The sequence below is a fragment of the Calidris pugnax genome, unplaced genomic scaffold (assembly GCF_001431845.1).
Source record: "Calidris pugnax isolate Ruff unplaced genomic scaffold, ASM143184v1 scaffold196, whole genome shotgun sequence".
Taxonomy (NCBI): Eukaryota; Metazoa; Chordata; class Aves; order Charadriiformes; family Scolopacidae; genus Calidris; species Calidris pugnax.
This window is the reverse complement of record NW_015091042.1, coordinates 6,311,789-6,327,424: the sequence shown is the minus strand read 5'-3', so window position 1 is coordinate 6,327,424 and position 15,636 is coordinate 6,311,789. Positions and strand designations below refer to the sequence as shown.

Sequence of the window (15,636 nt, the reverse complement as noted above, 5' to 3'; positions counted from 1 at the left end):
GGAGGAGGAGGAGGAGGAAGAGTGGGGGGGGAGAGGGAGGGGGGAGGCAACGTGGTTATCTCGTTGGAAACCACCAAAGCCGGGGGGAAAGGGCATCGGATGTGGCCGGTAAATTCTGCCTCCCCCCCCGCACATCCCAGGTCCAGCAAATCACAGAATCACAGAATCTTCTAGGTTGGAAGGGACCTTAAAGATCATCTTGTCCAACCGTCAACCTGACTGACAAAAATGAACACCCGCACAACAGACAAGAAGCATCATCACTAAACCAGACCTCCCAGCACTACAGCAACCTGTCTTTTGAACACCTCCAGGGATGGGGCCTCAACCCCCTCCCTGGGCAGCCCATTCCAATGGCTGAGAACCCTTTCCGTGAAAAATTTTTTCCTAATATCCAGCCTGAACCTCCCTTGGCGTAACTTGAGGCCATTTCCTCTTGTCCTGTCGCCTGTGAGTTGAGAAAAGAGACCGACCCCCACCTCTCTACACCCTCCTTTCAGGGAGTTGGAGAGAGCAAGAAGGTCTCCCCTCAGCCTCCTCTTCTCCAGGCTGAACACCCCCAGCTCCCTCAGCCTCTCCTCATCAGACTTATTCTCCAGACCCCTCACCATCTTCATTGCCCTTCTCTGGACCCGCTCCAGCACCTCAATGTCTTTTTTTATGGTAGGGGAGGGTGGGAAGCAGCACCCACTCTGTCTCCCACCTTCTGGAAAGGGCATCGCACCCAGGGGATAGTTCCAGTCCAGCTGAGGCCACAGGCAGTCCTGGGAGCCCCTCCGAGTGTGACACTGCCACCCTGATGCTCCTCAGGTGCCCTGTGCCCAAGGGGCTCACAGCAGCCCCACTGGGGTCACCCGTTGCCCATCGGGCAACCTCTCTCTGCTGCCATGTGGTCCCAGCTGGGAGAATGTGTGAAAGCAGGAAGGCTGGATTTCCTTCCCTTTGTTGTCGAGGCTTCTCGTCGGCCCCCTGTCCCCAAGCACTATTGTCTTTATAAATAAACTCCCTCTCCCCAGACTCCTTGGTGTTGTGAAGGCAGGAAAAAAACAGACTTTTTTTTTTTTTTATGGTTTATAAATATGATTTATGGCAGAGCTGTCAAATCACCACGTTAATTGCCTCCGGCTTGACTACCATCTGCAGTTCCATACCACATGGCTTCCTATATAAATTTACAGCTCAGCTAAGCCAAAGTGCACCTCCAGCTGCCCAATCAATGCCAATAATAAAAACTCTCAAGGTTCACCTATCCCCTTTCCAGCTCCTCCCTCTCTCCATGCACCTGATGCCCTCGGTGCAGAAGACACATCTCATATGGTTGCATGTTCTACAGGGCTGACGGGAGTCCAGAGCGGGTGGGATTAAGGAGGTATTGAAATAGCCTTAAATGTAGGCAGGGGAGCGAGTTTTTCCATAGGTACACCCAAGGATCAGGCTTGCTGAATAAGAATGTTATCTTCAGTCGCCCTGCGGGTCAGAAGCAGACTTGAGTTCATGTTTCAGTTGTGATTTAACTTCCTCTTTCGAGGAAAATCTGCCTACGTAGAAAACTTTTACCCTAGTGTTTCACCCAGTGTCTCTGTCTCCGAGCCTATTTCGACCCTAAATGCTCACCAGCCCTCAATGTGCTGCACTGACAATCCTCTTGTCATGTGAGAAAAAAAAAAAAAAATATATATATATCTATCTCCCCTGTGCTTGGGAGCAGAGTTGAGTCTTTTCTGAGTCATGAACTTGCTGCTCCACACAGTTCTTTCATGGTGGTGCGGGAGAACAACTCGCTGAAGGAGCACTATTAAAGGTTCAGGTGACTCTTCAGCTCTTTTCAGATGCTCAGCGGCTCCTCCAGCAGAGGTGATGGATGCCTTTGTGCTGGCCAGCTCAGAGAACAGCACTGCTCCTCCCATGCTTCACAGAATGGGAAAAACACCCCACTTTTCTGTCCCCCCTGTGCCTAAGCACATCCCCGTGCCAAAGAAATAGAGACCCAAGAAATGGGGAGGAACCAAATCTGCTGACTACAGCATCGGGCTGGAGGCTCTGGCTCTCCTCGAGCCTATTCTTCAGGCAAGTGTCTTCTGGGCTTCTTCAAGGGCTTTTTGATCCTTGGTCTGTTCCATCTCCCACCCGAGCTGGGAGTATTTTTCAACTGCACCATTCTTCTGATCCGGTTGACCTAGCTCAGGCTGTTGCTGAGGAAGGTTTCTGACAGTATCGAGGTAGAAAAGAGTGGTCTGGGGTGTGGGGTGGTTTTTTTTCAAGACAAATACTTTAAGGAGCCTGAGGAGAGCCTGATGTTACGCACGGTGTTTCTCTCTCACCACTCTGGAGGTCGGCAGGTGCTGGCACCGCTTTCTGCTGCTCATCCGCAGAGAGGGGCATTTTCCCTGTCAACTGCCACCCTTTGCTTCTGGTTGAAGGACGTGGCCTTTACGGAAAGAGAGCAAAGGCATTAACCCAGTGTAAAGCTCTAGCGAGCCCCGAGCTATGAAGCCCTTTGCCTTTACTGAGTGACGTTAAACAAACAAGGCGACAGACCTTGCCTTGATACGCTGCGATAGCACGGCAGGAGCAACCCGGGTCATGTTTGAGATCTCACGGAGGTTTTAAGCCCAGGTTTGGGATTTTGGCTCTTGCTCCTCAGCCCCTGCTGCCATCAGCCTCCCATCTGTCCATCTCTTCTGCCCTTCTTCCTGCAGCCCGAGCCACAGCATCACAAAATTACACCCGGTTTGAAGGGGATGCTGAGGGTTCCCCCTGGTCCAGCTTTCCACATGGGCCAGGACTTGCCACCACTTGATGGAGTCAGGCGTGGCTTTGTCTAGCAGAATGGCTGGACACAAAATTTTCAGATCCATTTCTCCACTGTTTTTCTTTAGGATGCTGCTCTCATTGCCCCAAGGATCCAGGTTGTTTAAGTTGTGTTTTTTTTCAATCCTGCCTAATGCTGGGTTTCATAAGGCTCAGAAAATATTTCAGGGGCTTGGGCAGGAGTCAGGCGTGGCTTTGTCTAGCAGAATGGCTGGACACAAAATTTTCAGATCCATTTCTCCACTGTTTTTCTTTAGGATGCTGCTCTCATTGCCCCAAGGCTCCAGGTTGTTTTGGTTTGTTTTTTTTTTTTCAATCCTGCCTAATGCTGGATTTCATAAGGCTCAGAAAATATTCCAGGGGCTTGGGCCAGCAGAAGAGTACATGAGAAATATGTGCAGGAAGAACTGCGTGCTGACGAGCACTATTGCCTTCTCCCCTGAATGCAGCACAAGAAGCAGACCCCAATGGTCCTTCTACAAAAAGCAGCTCTTGAGATCCACACGGGAGACAGGAATATCAGACGTGGTGCATGAGTGAGAGAGATTTCCTACCTCTTCCTTCCCAAAAGCTTCTGTAATCCATTCTAAAGGACACACCCCGTACGGATGTGTATGCGTGTGCTGAATCTGCCGCATCTACAAATTCACCACCCCAGGCACAAAAAAAAAAAAATAAGTATTTCATCTTGCTTTTTTCCACCCTGATTGCTCATCACGCCGAAGCTAGTGCTGACTGGCCTCCCTTCCTTGGTTAAAGTGCTGCTTGCCTTGGGGAAGCTGGCTTTTGCAAGAGTTGCAGATTATGCAGAAGAAATCTGACTTTGTCAAGTTTTGTTAATCATTTAGTCCATTATCTGAATCCATAGAAGCACTAAATCCTGAATTGGCTGAAGATAAGAAAGGATTCAAGCAAATCTAAGAGTAAAGGAAATCAATATTTAACTAATGTGTTCCGCTGAGAGATATCCTGGGCTTGGCCCCCGACAGAAATCGCAGAGAGCTAAACTATAGGATCAGTAGAACTACACACGGGTGTTGTCTGGATAAAGCAAGTAGTCAGACAAGGATCTCTGTACCCTAACGTATCTAGCACATCTAAGCCACCACAGCAGTTCTTCAGGAGTTGCAAAGCTGACACCATGAACGTGCTCAGATATTTACAGCTCCAATTTGCTGTTCTCAGTAATGTTATAGAGAACCTGGGACTACCATAAAATCATGGAATCACGGAATTGTCCGAGTTGGAAGGGACCTCTAGAGACCATCCAGTCCAACTCCCCTGCCAAAGCAGGGTTGCCCAGAGCACATCACTCAGGACGGCATCAGGGGGGGCTTGAAGGTCTCCAGAGAAGGGGACTCCACACCCTCCCTGGGCAGCCTCTTCCAGGGCTCTGCCACCCTCACCCCAAAGAAGTTCTTCCTCAGATTGGAGTGGAACTTCCCATGTTCCAGCTTGTCCTCATTGCCACTCGTCCTGTCACTGGGAACCACTGAAAAGAGTCTGGCTCCATCCTCCTTCAACCCACCCTTTAGATACTTCTCAGCGTTAATAAGGTCTCCCCTCAGCCTTCTCTTCTCCAGGCTAAAGAGTCCCAGCTCTCTCAGCCTTTTGATGTACAACAAAAATGCAGTCTAGACAGACGAAGAGAGAGAGAGATAACACAGGCAGGAGGAGCAGAGATGGTGAGGTGTGATGAAAAAACTGGGAAAAGGAGACCTGGACTGGGGATACATCTTAGCTGTGGAGACAAGCTTTGGGAGCCTGCTAAGAAGAAAAGAAGCTTCCACGTCCTCTAAGAAAAGCAGCTCTGGAGGGACAACAGTCATGACTGTTCCACATTTTCACACCTTTAGGACTTAGGACGCCAAAGCCTGGGACTGGGAAGACTAAGAAGAGGCACCAAGCAAAGCTGGGGCAGCAACACAAGCTTCTGCCTCTCAGGCCAAGCTGCTGGGGCAGGACTCCCCCCAGTACCGTTGGTGTTGCTGTTTGCAAGTCAGGAACGGGCACTCCGTCATCCTCTTCCCCTTCCCAGGGCCCCAGGGCCCGCAGGAGGTTAACAGGATTAAAGTGTGTTTTATCTGTCCCAACTCAGCTCTCCAGAGGTCAGCCCCCCTCCCTAGACACGAATGTTGACATACACAACGTTACGTAGATATTTCACCTCCTTCCTCAGGAGCAAAGTCCAGGCTGCCCCACCAGCCATTCCTAAAAACTGTTTAACGTTTATCTACTCCCAAGGCCCAGGCTGCTGCTATTAGGAATTTTTTTTTTTAGCAGCCCCCAAAAGGATTCAGACTTGTTTGCAGTCACCCAGAGCCACAGAGTGTCCTTCCCCGAGGGGACACCCCACAACAGCAGAACATGGGATAGCGTGACAGCAAACAGCTTGTGCTCTGGAGAAGGAGAGATAAGAAACTAGCTCTTGTCTCATCCATAACTTCCGCCTGCCTTGGTGACTTCCTTGATGCCTAGTGGTGCTGGTACGACCTTGACAGAGACCTACCATGCCACGTCCTTCCAACACAGGGCAGAGTGGAGGAAAAAGGCTCAGAAATCTCAGCTGTCCCCTGCTGTGGTGCAAACAGCAGGAAAATCACACTCGCCAGAAGGGAAACTGAGGCAAAAAGATGGGCAATCACCAGGTGAAATCTCAGCTGTCCCCTGCTGTGGTGCAAACGGAAGGAAAATCACACTCGCCAACAGGGAAACTGAGGCAAAAATGATGGGCAATCACCAGGTGGGGAGTGTTACCCAAGAGAACCCAAAGCAGTAGGCCAGGCTAGGTGTTTGACCTGGGGATGAAGGAGTAACACAGATGAAGGGGAGAACAAAAAGAAGGAGGAACTTGGGCGTGCAGCTCACCCAGCAACACCACAGCAAAAAGCTCCACGCTCCTATGCTACTTATGCCCAAGCTCTTTGTACCCACCTTCCAGCTGGCCCAACTGGTTATCTTCTACAGGTCTCAAGTGCACCTCAATACTCAGCTGCTCCTTTTCACTGCCTGGTATTTGTCTTGGCCAAGGGGTCTCAAGTTCTTTTGACAGTGCTGCTCTGCTCTCCAGACCTAATTTTTCTCTCCTAGACTGAAAACTGCTGTGTGAGTGCAGATGAGGGACAGAGGTTGTCCAGGGCTACTCAGGAGGGCAGCTGGGTGTCCTAGGGCAGCAGACAGCAGTAATTTGGGAGAGGCAGGGGGAGTAGACAATCGTGACAGAAATGCTAAGGTAGGTCTGAATGGAGGTAAATGAAAGCCTGGGTGTGGAAGGCCAGCAGTGGCAGGTGTTGATGGCACTGTACTTAGCAGCTCACCAGGGTGTCAACACATGTAGGGTGAGCTCCTCCAGGCTCTCAGACTGCAAAAGAAAGGACAATAAGTAAATCTTAATGACTCACAGAGGAGGGACAGGATAAGAAACTGAACTCTCTCATAAGGAGGAACTTGGGCACGCAGCTCACCCAGCAACACCACAGCAAAAAGCTCCACGCTCCTATGCTACTTATGCCCAAGCTCTTTGTACCCACCTTCCAGCTGGCCCAACTGGTTATCTTCTACAGGTCTCAAGTGCACCTCAATACTCAGCTGCTCCTTTTCACTGCCTGGTATTTGTCTTGGCCAAGGGGTCTCAAGTTCTTTTGACAGTGCTGCTCTGCTCTCCAGACCTAATTTTTCTCTCCTAGCCTGAAAACTGCTGTGTGAGTGGAGATGAGGGACAGAGGTTGTCCAGGGCTACTCAGGAACCACTAAAGGGCAGCTGGGTGTCCTAGGGCAGGAGACAGTTAGCAGTAATTTGGGAGAGGCAGGGGGAGTAGACAATCGTGACAGAAATGCTAAGGTAGGTCTGAATGGAGGTAAATGAAAGCCTGGGTGTGGAAGGCCAGCAGTGGCAGGTGTTGATGGCACTGTACTTAGCAGCTCACCAGGGTGTCAGCACATGTAGGGTGAGCTCCTCCAGGCTCTCAGACTGCAAAAGAAAGGACAATAAGTAAATCTTAATGACTCACAGAGGAGGGACAGGATAAGAAACTGAACTCTCTCATTTCCTTAAAAAAAAAAAAGCATGTTCAAAAACAAGCCGAGATCACCAGGCCAAGAATGCAGAAGACCGTGAGAACTCCATAACTGGCGTGCCTCGTTCTGTGTCATCACAAGGACCTCTGACCACAGCACCTAAACAGGACCTTGGTGCCCAAATCCCCAACAGGCCATTTGGACGCATCTCTTGGTGCTCATGAGTACGCAGGGAAGAGAACAGAAGTGAGTGCCTTTGGTTCTGTTTTAAGGTGAAGGAACCATCAAGCTTTGCTGCAACTTTTCCCCTGCTCCTGGTGCTTGCATTGCCCACCTCTGCACCGATCTCTGTCCAATTCACCCATCTCTTCTGCTCTACTTTCAGCAGCTCCTTAGCAACAGCCTTACCAAGGCCACTCATGTCTCCCACCAGATCTAAAGACCTCCATACCTTGGTTCTGTGGCCAGAGCGTGGCCCACAGACCCCTCCCTTCCATCAAAGCCTACAGGTCTGTTTACCAGGATGGGCCATTCCTGTAGAAGGCCTTCGTTCTCCCTAGTGCAAGAAACAGGTAAGCATGCAACTTAGCTCCAGAGGTTTTCCTTCGTGAAAGACCTCCCAGCCCTCTCCCATAAATCCAGCCAAACCCGAGAAGGCTGGTGAAATCAGAGCAGGAAAGGCCTTTAATAAAGCATGTCCATCATGCAGAGAAAGTGATCAAGGAGACTTTTCCAGGGCTCTACTGTGCACTTCCTCTCCACCTTGCTCTTGGAAAGTCTAGAGGTGGGTTGGATGTCCCAAGATCTTCCTTTTCCTTCAAGGGCCATGAAACACTCAGAGGACTGGAACACCTCTCCTACGAGGACGGGCTGAGAGAGTTGGGGGTGTTCAGCCTGGAGAAGAGAATGCTTCGGGTGAGAGCTTAGAGCCCCTTCCAGTCCCTAAAGGGGCTCCAGGAGAGATGGGGAGGGACTCTTGATCAGGGAGGGGAGCCATAGGACAAGGGGTAGCAGTTTTAAACTGGATGTGGGGAGATTCGGTTGAGACACCAGGAAGAAATTCTTTCCTGTGAGGGTGGTGAGACCCTGGAACAGGTTTCCCAGAGAAGCTGTGGCTGCCCCATCCCTGGAGGGGTTCAAGGCCAGGCTGGATGGGGCTTGGAGCAACCTGGTCTGGTGGGAGGTGTCCCTGCCCAGGGCAGAGGGTTGGAACTGGGTGATCTTTAAGTTCCCTTCCAACCCAAACCTTTCTATAATTCTGGGCTGTATCGCCCTGTCTCTGGCAGCCTCACTGTCTCTCTTGGTGACTCTCAGTGACACGTCTCAGCAAAGCCCAGCGTGACCTCAGGCTGGAGACCCGTCACTGAACACCCGCCTTGTTTTGTCAGCTGAGCGTTCACATTCCTCCTTCAGCTCTCCTGGGCCAGGGCTCGGCCTTTGCTGGCCTCACCCCGGGGGCTGGCACCCTTCTGCCACCCGCTTGGGTGCCTGGCATGTGTGCAGCATGGCTGGCTGGTCACCAGCTACGCCTGGCATTTACCACCTCTGAAACCAGGCCACAAGCAAGTCTTCCTAGTCAGTTCCTCAACCCTTGATTTCTGCCACCTCTCTCCAAAACCTGCTGTACTCTTTTTTAATACATCCCTTGGCCTTGGAGCCTAGGAAAGGGGCTGGACCTGGCACCCTCTGGAATTCCTCCTGCTTCTTCTGCTCTCCTGGCGCTGGGCTCCTTGCTTCCAGGCTTGGAGGCCCTGAATTAGGGCTTTTGTGACCAGCAAAAGGATGGCATGGTACTTAAGCTGGCTCATCAGATGATGCCCTCCCTTCTCCCAGTTTACTGATAACCTCCATGAATACTGATAATTGTTCCCTGATGTTGCTCTTTTCTTTCCTAAGTGCCTCCTGCCACCATGTGTTTGTAAAACAGGCAGGGGCAAGGTGGTCTCCAGCCAACTATCTCCTGTGCTGGAGGCTGACCAGGCAGCAGCAGCTCTAGGACTATACCACCGCTTGTTAAGGACTTTTCAAAGTCCAAAAAACCCAAGCAAAACCTGTACTAACCCTGTTTCAAAGGGTGGAGAGGCTGTAACCTGCCAGAGATGGTCAAAGCTTGCAACGAGTATTCAGGGGGGAAGGACATAGTATCAACAAAGCGTGTTTTGGAAACCCTGGATTTGCTTCTGATGTTTTGCCACCGAGAAAGTGATTTTCCCAAATCTCAGTTTTCTCTCAAATGGGAGATTTGCCACTGACCTCCTTCAAAAAGGGAGCAGAGAAGGGGCTGCGGGGCTGTGAGAGGTGCTGACTGACATCTGCTGGTAAACCCAACGCTGTTGGTAAGGTAACTCCAGAAGCTGGGCTGTGTTTGGGAGGGCTCTGGGGTGACACTGCAGATGGGAAGGCACTTTGGAACAAAACACAGCCATTCACCCGCTGTCGAGGAAAACAATAATACTTTACTTTCCCCGTGAGTCACATATCACCTATATAACACCAGCTCTTGGTAGGAGGGCTGACGACACACATGTGAAAAGAGAAGCTGGATGAACTTACCATTCAGTGCTATTTATGTTATTTCTCAACCAGCTGGAGGACACAATTAACAATTACGCACAAGCAATTGCTGGGGACAAGTAATTAATTGCTTTGCCCTAATCTAGGACACATCATATACGTGACAGCATGTTGACAAGGAGCAGGCAAGCCGCAGTTGCAGTGAGATGTACAAGAGAGAGAAGACATTAATGCAGGAAGAGACACATACCAGTGACAGAACCCATTTTACACTCAGCAGCGTTGGCACCACCAAAATCCCAGCACAGGGTGAAGGGAGTGATCTTTCTGCCTGAAAAGGGGAAAGAAGCTCCTGGACCAAGCTGTTGATGGACCCATGGAGTTAGTGGACTTGATGTTGATGGACTGGAGACCATTGCAGCCTCCAGTTCTTCTCTGATCCCAGCCAGAGCTGGCTCAGGGGCTTGTGAACAGGGCAGCACAAACCCAGGACAACCTCTGCAGCACAAACACAAGCATTTACCTCCTCCTGTAGGTAAAACTCACAGTGCTTGAGCTCTGGTTGCCTGAAGCTGATGGCCACTGTCCCGTGGAGCTGAGTCCGGCTGTCACACCATCGTTCTCTTGCCTCACCTGCCTTCCCTGGCATTAAGGTGGCATTTACGGTGGTCTCTGTGCAGAAGGGAGCAGTGGAGGTTGCCTCCTGGTGCAAAACGACAGAGGCTGCAGCATCCCCTGACTCGGGGCAAGTTAACCCTGGGGCTGGTCCTGCAGATGCTTGGCACAGCTCAGGAAGGGAATGGAAACGCAGGAAGAGACACATACCAGTGACAGAACCCATTTTACACTCAGCAGCGTTGGCACCACCAAAATCCCAGCACAGGGTGAAGGGAGTGATCTTTCTGCCTGAAAAGGGGAAAGAAGCTCCTGGACCAAGCTGTTGATGGACCCATGGAGTTAGTGGACTTGATGTTGATGGACTGGAGACCATTGCAGCCTCCAGTTCTTCTCTGATCCCAGCCAGAGCTGGCTCAGGGGCTCGTGAACAGGCCAGCACAAACCCAGAACAACCTCTGCAGCACAAACACAAGCATTTACCTCCTCCTGTAGGTAAAACTCACAGTGCTTGAGCTCTGGTTGCCTGAAGCTGATGGCCACTGTCCCGTGGAGCTGAGTCCGGCTGTCACACCATCGTTCTCTTGCCTCACCTGCCTTCCCTGGCATTAAGGTGGCATTTACGGTGGTCTCTGTGCAGAAGGGAGCAGTGGAGGTTGTCTCCTGGTGCAAAATGACAGAGGCTGCAGCATCCCCTGACTCGGGGGCAAGTTAACCCTGGGGCAGGTCCTGCAGATGCTTGGCACAGCTCGGGAAGGGAATGGAAATGTAGGGCAGTGCCAAGAGGGAGGTCTTGTGCTGCCTTTTCTGTTGAGCAGAACAACGAAGCCTAAGGCTTTAGAAAGCCAGGCTTCACAGTTAATCACTCTCGCCTTCGTTTTCCTAGCAGGACCCTATTTCAGGCTCCTGTTGTCCCCACAGCAGCCGTTGCTATGTTGAGGACCTGAGCCCCAGCCAGCAATATATCTTCCACTGGCTCTACCAGCACAGGGTCAACCCCCTGAAGCAGACAGTTGCTGCTTGGATCTATTCCATGCTGCTAAGCTTAGCTCTTCACAGATCAGCATCCCAAGTATGATATCTATGCAGCAAGGCAGACTCAGGACCTCACCCGGTGTTCTGAGCCTCTGGAAAAGGCAGGCACCCCTTCAGAGACTTCAAAAGAACAAATTTTTGATTTTTCCGATTAGGCTTCAGTAGCCATAGTCAGCTATTGAGCCAGGATCTAAAACAGGAGCTTGGAAATTAATTTAAGGAAAAGCCTTCGTCTGTGCTTTTCAAAACTCAGATTCAAAACTCAAAACTCACCCAATTCATTAACCCCAAGAGGCTGTGTGCACTCTTCAAACCCATTAGAGGGCACATAGCTCCTCTGTTCAATTCCAATTTGGCATATGGATTATCTGTTCAATTAAAATTTGCAAATAAAAGGGCTTATTTCAGGAATTTCTCCTGACGTAGGCCGTTTTCTTCTGAGTAAGACAGTAGTTCCAATGCTGAGAGTAGGAGGGAACAAGCAACATCATTGTTCTGAGTTGAGCTGGAGGCAAGAAGCTCTTGCTTGGGTCTGAATTCAGTGGAACCAGGAGTCCAAGAACTGTGGTGATGTCTCACAGGTAACTCTTGCCCAATGGGAGGACCAGCTGCTGGGAAGTGAGCGATGGGACCCTGCAGTTCCTGCATCCACAGCTCCTGGGCTGACATCTAAGCTCCCTGTGGGCTGGGTGACAAGGTCTCACAGCTGAAGGACCCTCTGCTTGCATTCATCATTGGTATCTCGTAGCTGTGACAGCCCTGGGCCATCTGGGGACAGAGCTGATCCTGAGGTCCTTCAGGCATTCCCAGGGAGCTTTTCTCACAGAACACAGCGACACGTCCATCTTAAAAAGAGGTGGCTACACAACGTGCCACCACACAACATCCCCACCACTGTACACTAAACAGCATGGCATTGATGTGAGGTGTTATCAGTGCTCTGGTACAACCCACACTTCCATTGGCTTCGAGTCTATAGAGCCTATTTGAGGTTAACTATAGCAGAACACCAGCAATTAAGATATTCCAAATACCTTCATGGTGGTCCTGCAATAGCTGCACTAGTCTGCACCAGCTACAAGGAAAAAGAAGTCTCAGCAAAGTGCAAAAAATGGCTGGAAAACAAGTATTTTGCCTGTGGTTGAAAAACTGACATTCATCTCATTTTCACAATATTCGTCAACTGAAGAATGTCAGCACCCACAGTTGCAAGCAGACTTGTTTCCCCAGACAAAAAGAGAGAAGCGCCAACAACTTTGTAAATACAGTGCTAATTCTGCGAAGTTCCTTGAAATGCAATTTAAGGAGTGTGAAAATAGACAACATAAAGAGATTTCTTGGTGTCAACAGCTGTGTTAGAAACCATATCACCAGAAGTCTGCTCCCTAACACTCAGGCCTTGGACTCTACCAGTAACAGCTACTTCTCCATTTCTGATATTTCAGATCTCCTCCCGACCACACTGGGAGTCAGCTCTCATTTTATTTATCCCAACTTATCCTCTTTTCTCAACGCCTGGATCTAAGGTACAGAGAGGGTTACCACCAAAATGTTCTGGAAACAAACTACAACAGGACAACATTTCTGGGAACTAGGTGGACAGAAATAACTAAATTTATCCTTTCCATCCCACACTAATGATTATACCCTGCTTTGTTTACACAATTACCATATCTTTGTCCTGCAGAGATTGTGTTTGTTGGGAACAGGTTGCAATGTGCCACTCTGGACCCAAGTGTCCAAAGAGTTCTGGGGTCTTTGCATCTTGGGAAAGGACAGATAAAAGGTTTTGCGTGGGCCTGTTCAGGAGCAGAAACCTGAGGTTTCTGGGGGTACAGAGGTATGGGGGCCTAGAAGTTCTAGCTCTGACATTACACATCGTTATGCTGGAGAAAGAGCACCCCCTGATTTTTCACATCACCAGTTCCTGCATCCAGCCGTCCAGATTGCTCTAACAGTGGGGAAACTGACAGTGACTTAGTACCACAGGAGCCAAACTGGGAGCACTGGGCTCTTGGCTAGAAGCGCACGTCAGAGTGAGGCGGGATGTTCTTGGGCACCTGAGACCCCGGTACACCCGACCTAGGCAAGATGGGGCAGACCCCATTCTGGGAAGAGTTGCCGCTCAGGTTGTTGCCCCCAACACGGTCCATCCCCCAGCTTTCTGCTTCTTCTTTGCCCAGCTGGTCTGGGCTCTGGGGGAGCAGCAGCTCTTCTTGACGGGGTTCTTCCTCCTGTTAACAAGAGGAAAAAGTGACCTGCATTGTTAGCAAGCTTCCAAGAAGTCTAGCAACACTCCAGGAGAGGAACAAGGTGTGCATGAGTTGGAAGGGTCCTCTGGAGATCATCTAGTCCAGCCCCCTGCCAGAGCAGGGTCACCCAGAGTGGGTTGCACAGGAACGTGTCCAGGTGGGTTTGGAATGTCTCCAGAGAAGGAGACTCCACCACCTCTCTGGGCAGCCTCTGCCAGGTCTCTGCCACCCTCAAACAAAAGAAGTTCCTCCTCATGCTTAGATGGAACTTCCTCTGTTCCAGTTTGTGCCCGTTTCCTCTTGTCCTGTCACTGGGCACCACTGAAAAAAGACTGGCCACATCCTCCTGACACCCACCCTTGAAGTATTTATAGGATGGGAGGACCAGCTGCTGGGAAGTGAGCGATGGGACCCTGCAGTTCCTGCATCCACAGCTCCTGGGCTGACATCTAAGCTCCCTGTGGGCTGGGTGACAAGGTCTCACAGCTGAAGGACCCTCTGCTTGCATTCATCATTGGTATCTTGTAGCTGTGACAGCCCTGGGCCATCTGGGGACAGAGCTGATCCTGAGGTCCTTCAGGCATTCCCAGGGAGCTTTTCTCACAGAACACAGCGACACGTCCATCTTAAAAAGAGGTGGCTACACAACGTGCCACCACACAACATCCCCACCACTGTACACTAAACAGCATGGCATTGATGTGAGGTGTTATCAGTGCTCTGGTACAACCCACACTTCCATTGGCTTCGAGTCTATAGAGCCTATTTGAGGTTAACTATAGCAGAACACCAGCAATTAAGATATTCCAAATACCTTCATGGTGGTCCTGCAATAGCTGCACTAGTCTGCACCAGCTACAAGGAAAAAGAAGTCTCAGCAAAGTGCAAAAAATGGCTGGAAAACAAGTATTTTGCCTGTGGTTGAAAAACTGACATTCATCTCATTTTCACAATATTCGTCAACTGAAGAATGTCAGCACCCACAGTTGCAAGCAGACTTGTTTCCCCAGACAAAAAGAGAGAAGCGCCAACAACTTTGTAAATACAGTGCTAATTGTGTGAAGTTCCTTGAAATGCAAGGAAAATAGACAACATAGAGATTTCTTGGTGTCAATAGCTGTGTTAGAAACCATATCACCAGAAGTCTGCTCCCTAACACTCAGGCCTTGGACTCTACCACTAACAGCTACTTCTCCATTTCTGATCTTTCAGATCTCCTCCCAACCACACTGGGAGTCAGCTCTCATTTTATTTATCCCAAGTTATCCTCTTTTCTCAACATCTGGATTTAAGGTACAGAGAGGGTTACCACCAAAATGTTCTGGAAACAAACTACAACAGGACAAAATTTCTGGGAACTAGGTGGACAGAAATAACTAAATTCATCCTTTCCATCCCATACTAATGATTATACCCTGCTTTGTTTACACAATTACCATGTCTTTGTCCTGCAGATGATTGTGTTTGTTGGGAACAGGTCGCAATGTGCCACTCTGAACACAAGTGTCCAAAGAGTTCTGGGGTCTTTGCATCTTGGGAAAGGACAGATAAGAGGCTTTGCATGGGCCTGTTCAGGAGCAGAAACCTGAGGTTTCTGGGGGTACAGAGGTACGGGGGCCTAGAAGTCCTAGCTCTGACATTACACATTGTTATGCTGGAGAAAGAGCACCCCCTGATTTTTCACATCACCAGTTCCTGCATCCAGCCGTCCAGATTGCTCTAACAGTGGGGAAACTGACAGTGACTTAGTACCACAGGAGCCAAACTGGGAGCACTGGGCTCTTGGCTAGAAGCGCACGTCAGAGTGAGGCGGGATGTTCTTGGGCACCTGAGACCCCGGTACACCCGACCTAGGCAAGATGGGGCAGACCCCATTCTGGGAAGAGTTGCCGCTCAGGTTGTTGCCCCCAACACGGTCCATCCCCCAGCTTTCTGCTTCTTCTTTGCCCAGCTGGTCTGGGCTCTGGGGGAGCAGCAGCTCTTCTTGACGGGGTTCTTCCTCCTGTTAACAAGAGGAAAAAGTGACCTGCATTGTTAGCAAGCTTCCAAGAAGTCTAGCAACACTCCAGGAGAGGAACAAGCTGCTAAGCTTAGCTCTTCACTGATCAGCATCCCAAGTATGATATCTATGCAGCAAGGCAGACTCAGGACCTCACCCGGTGTTCTGAGCCTCTGGAAAAGGCAGGCACCCCTTCAGAGACTTCAAAAGAACAAATTTTTGATTTTTCCAATTAGGCTTCAGTAGCCATAGTCAGCTATTGAGCCAGGATCTAAAACAGGAGCTTGGAAATTAATTTAAGGAAAAGCCTTCGTCTGTGCTTTTCAAAACTCAGATTCAAAACTCAAAACTCACCCAATTCATTAACCCCAAGAGGCTGTGTGCACTCTTCAA

The 15,636-nt window shown here is 50.1% G+C and overlaps 1 protein-coding gene across 1 annotated transcript in view; it reads right to left on the bottom strand.

Moving 5' to 3' along the window:
- Positions 1-10,006, bottom strand: part of LOC106896389 (ATP-binding cassette sub-family G member 2-like) — a 35,944-nt gene extending 25,938 nt beyond the window's left edge. Inside the window, exon 1 of the mRNA XM_014956362.1 lies at positions 9,866-10,006. Coding sequence (XP_014811848.1) covers positions 9,866-9,991 — 126 coding nt within the window. The 5' untranslated portion in view covers positions 9,992-10,006. The remainder of the gene's footprint in view (positions 1-9,865) is intronic.
- Between the last annotated feature and the right edge of the window lie 5,630 nt (positions 10,007-15,636).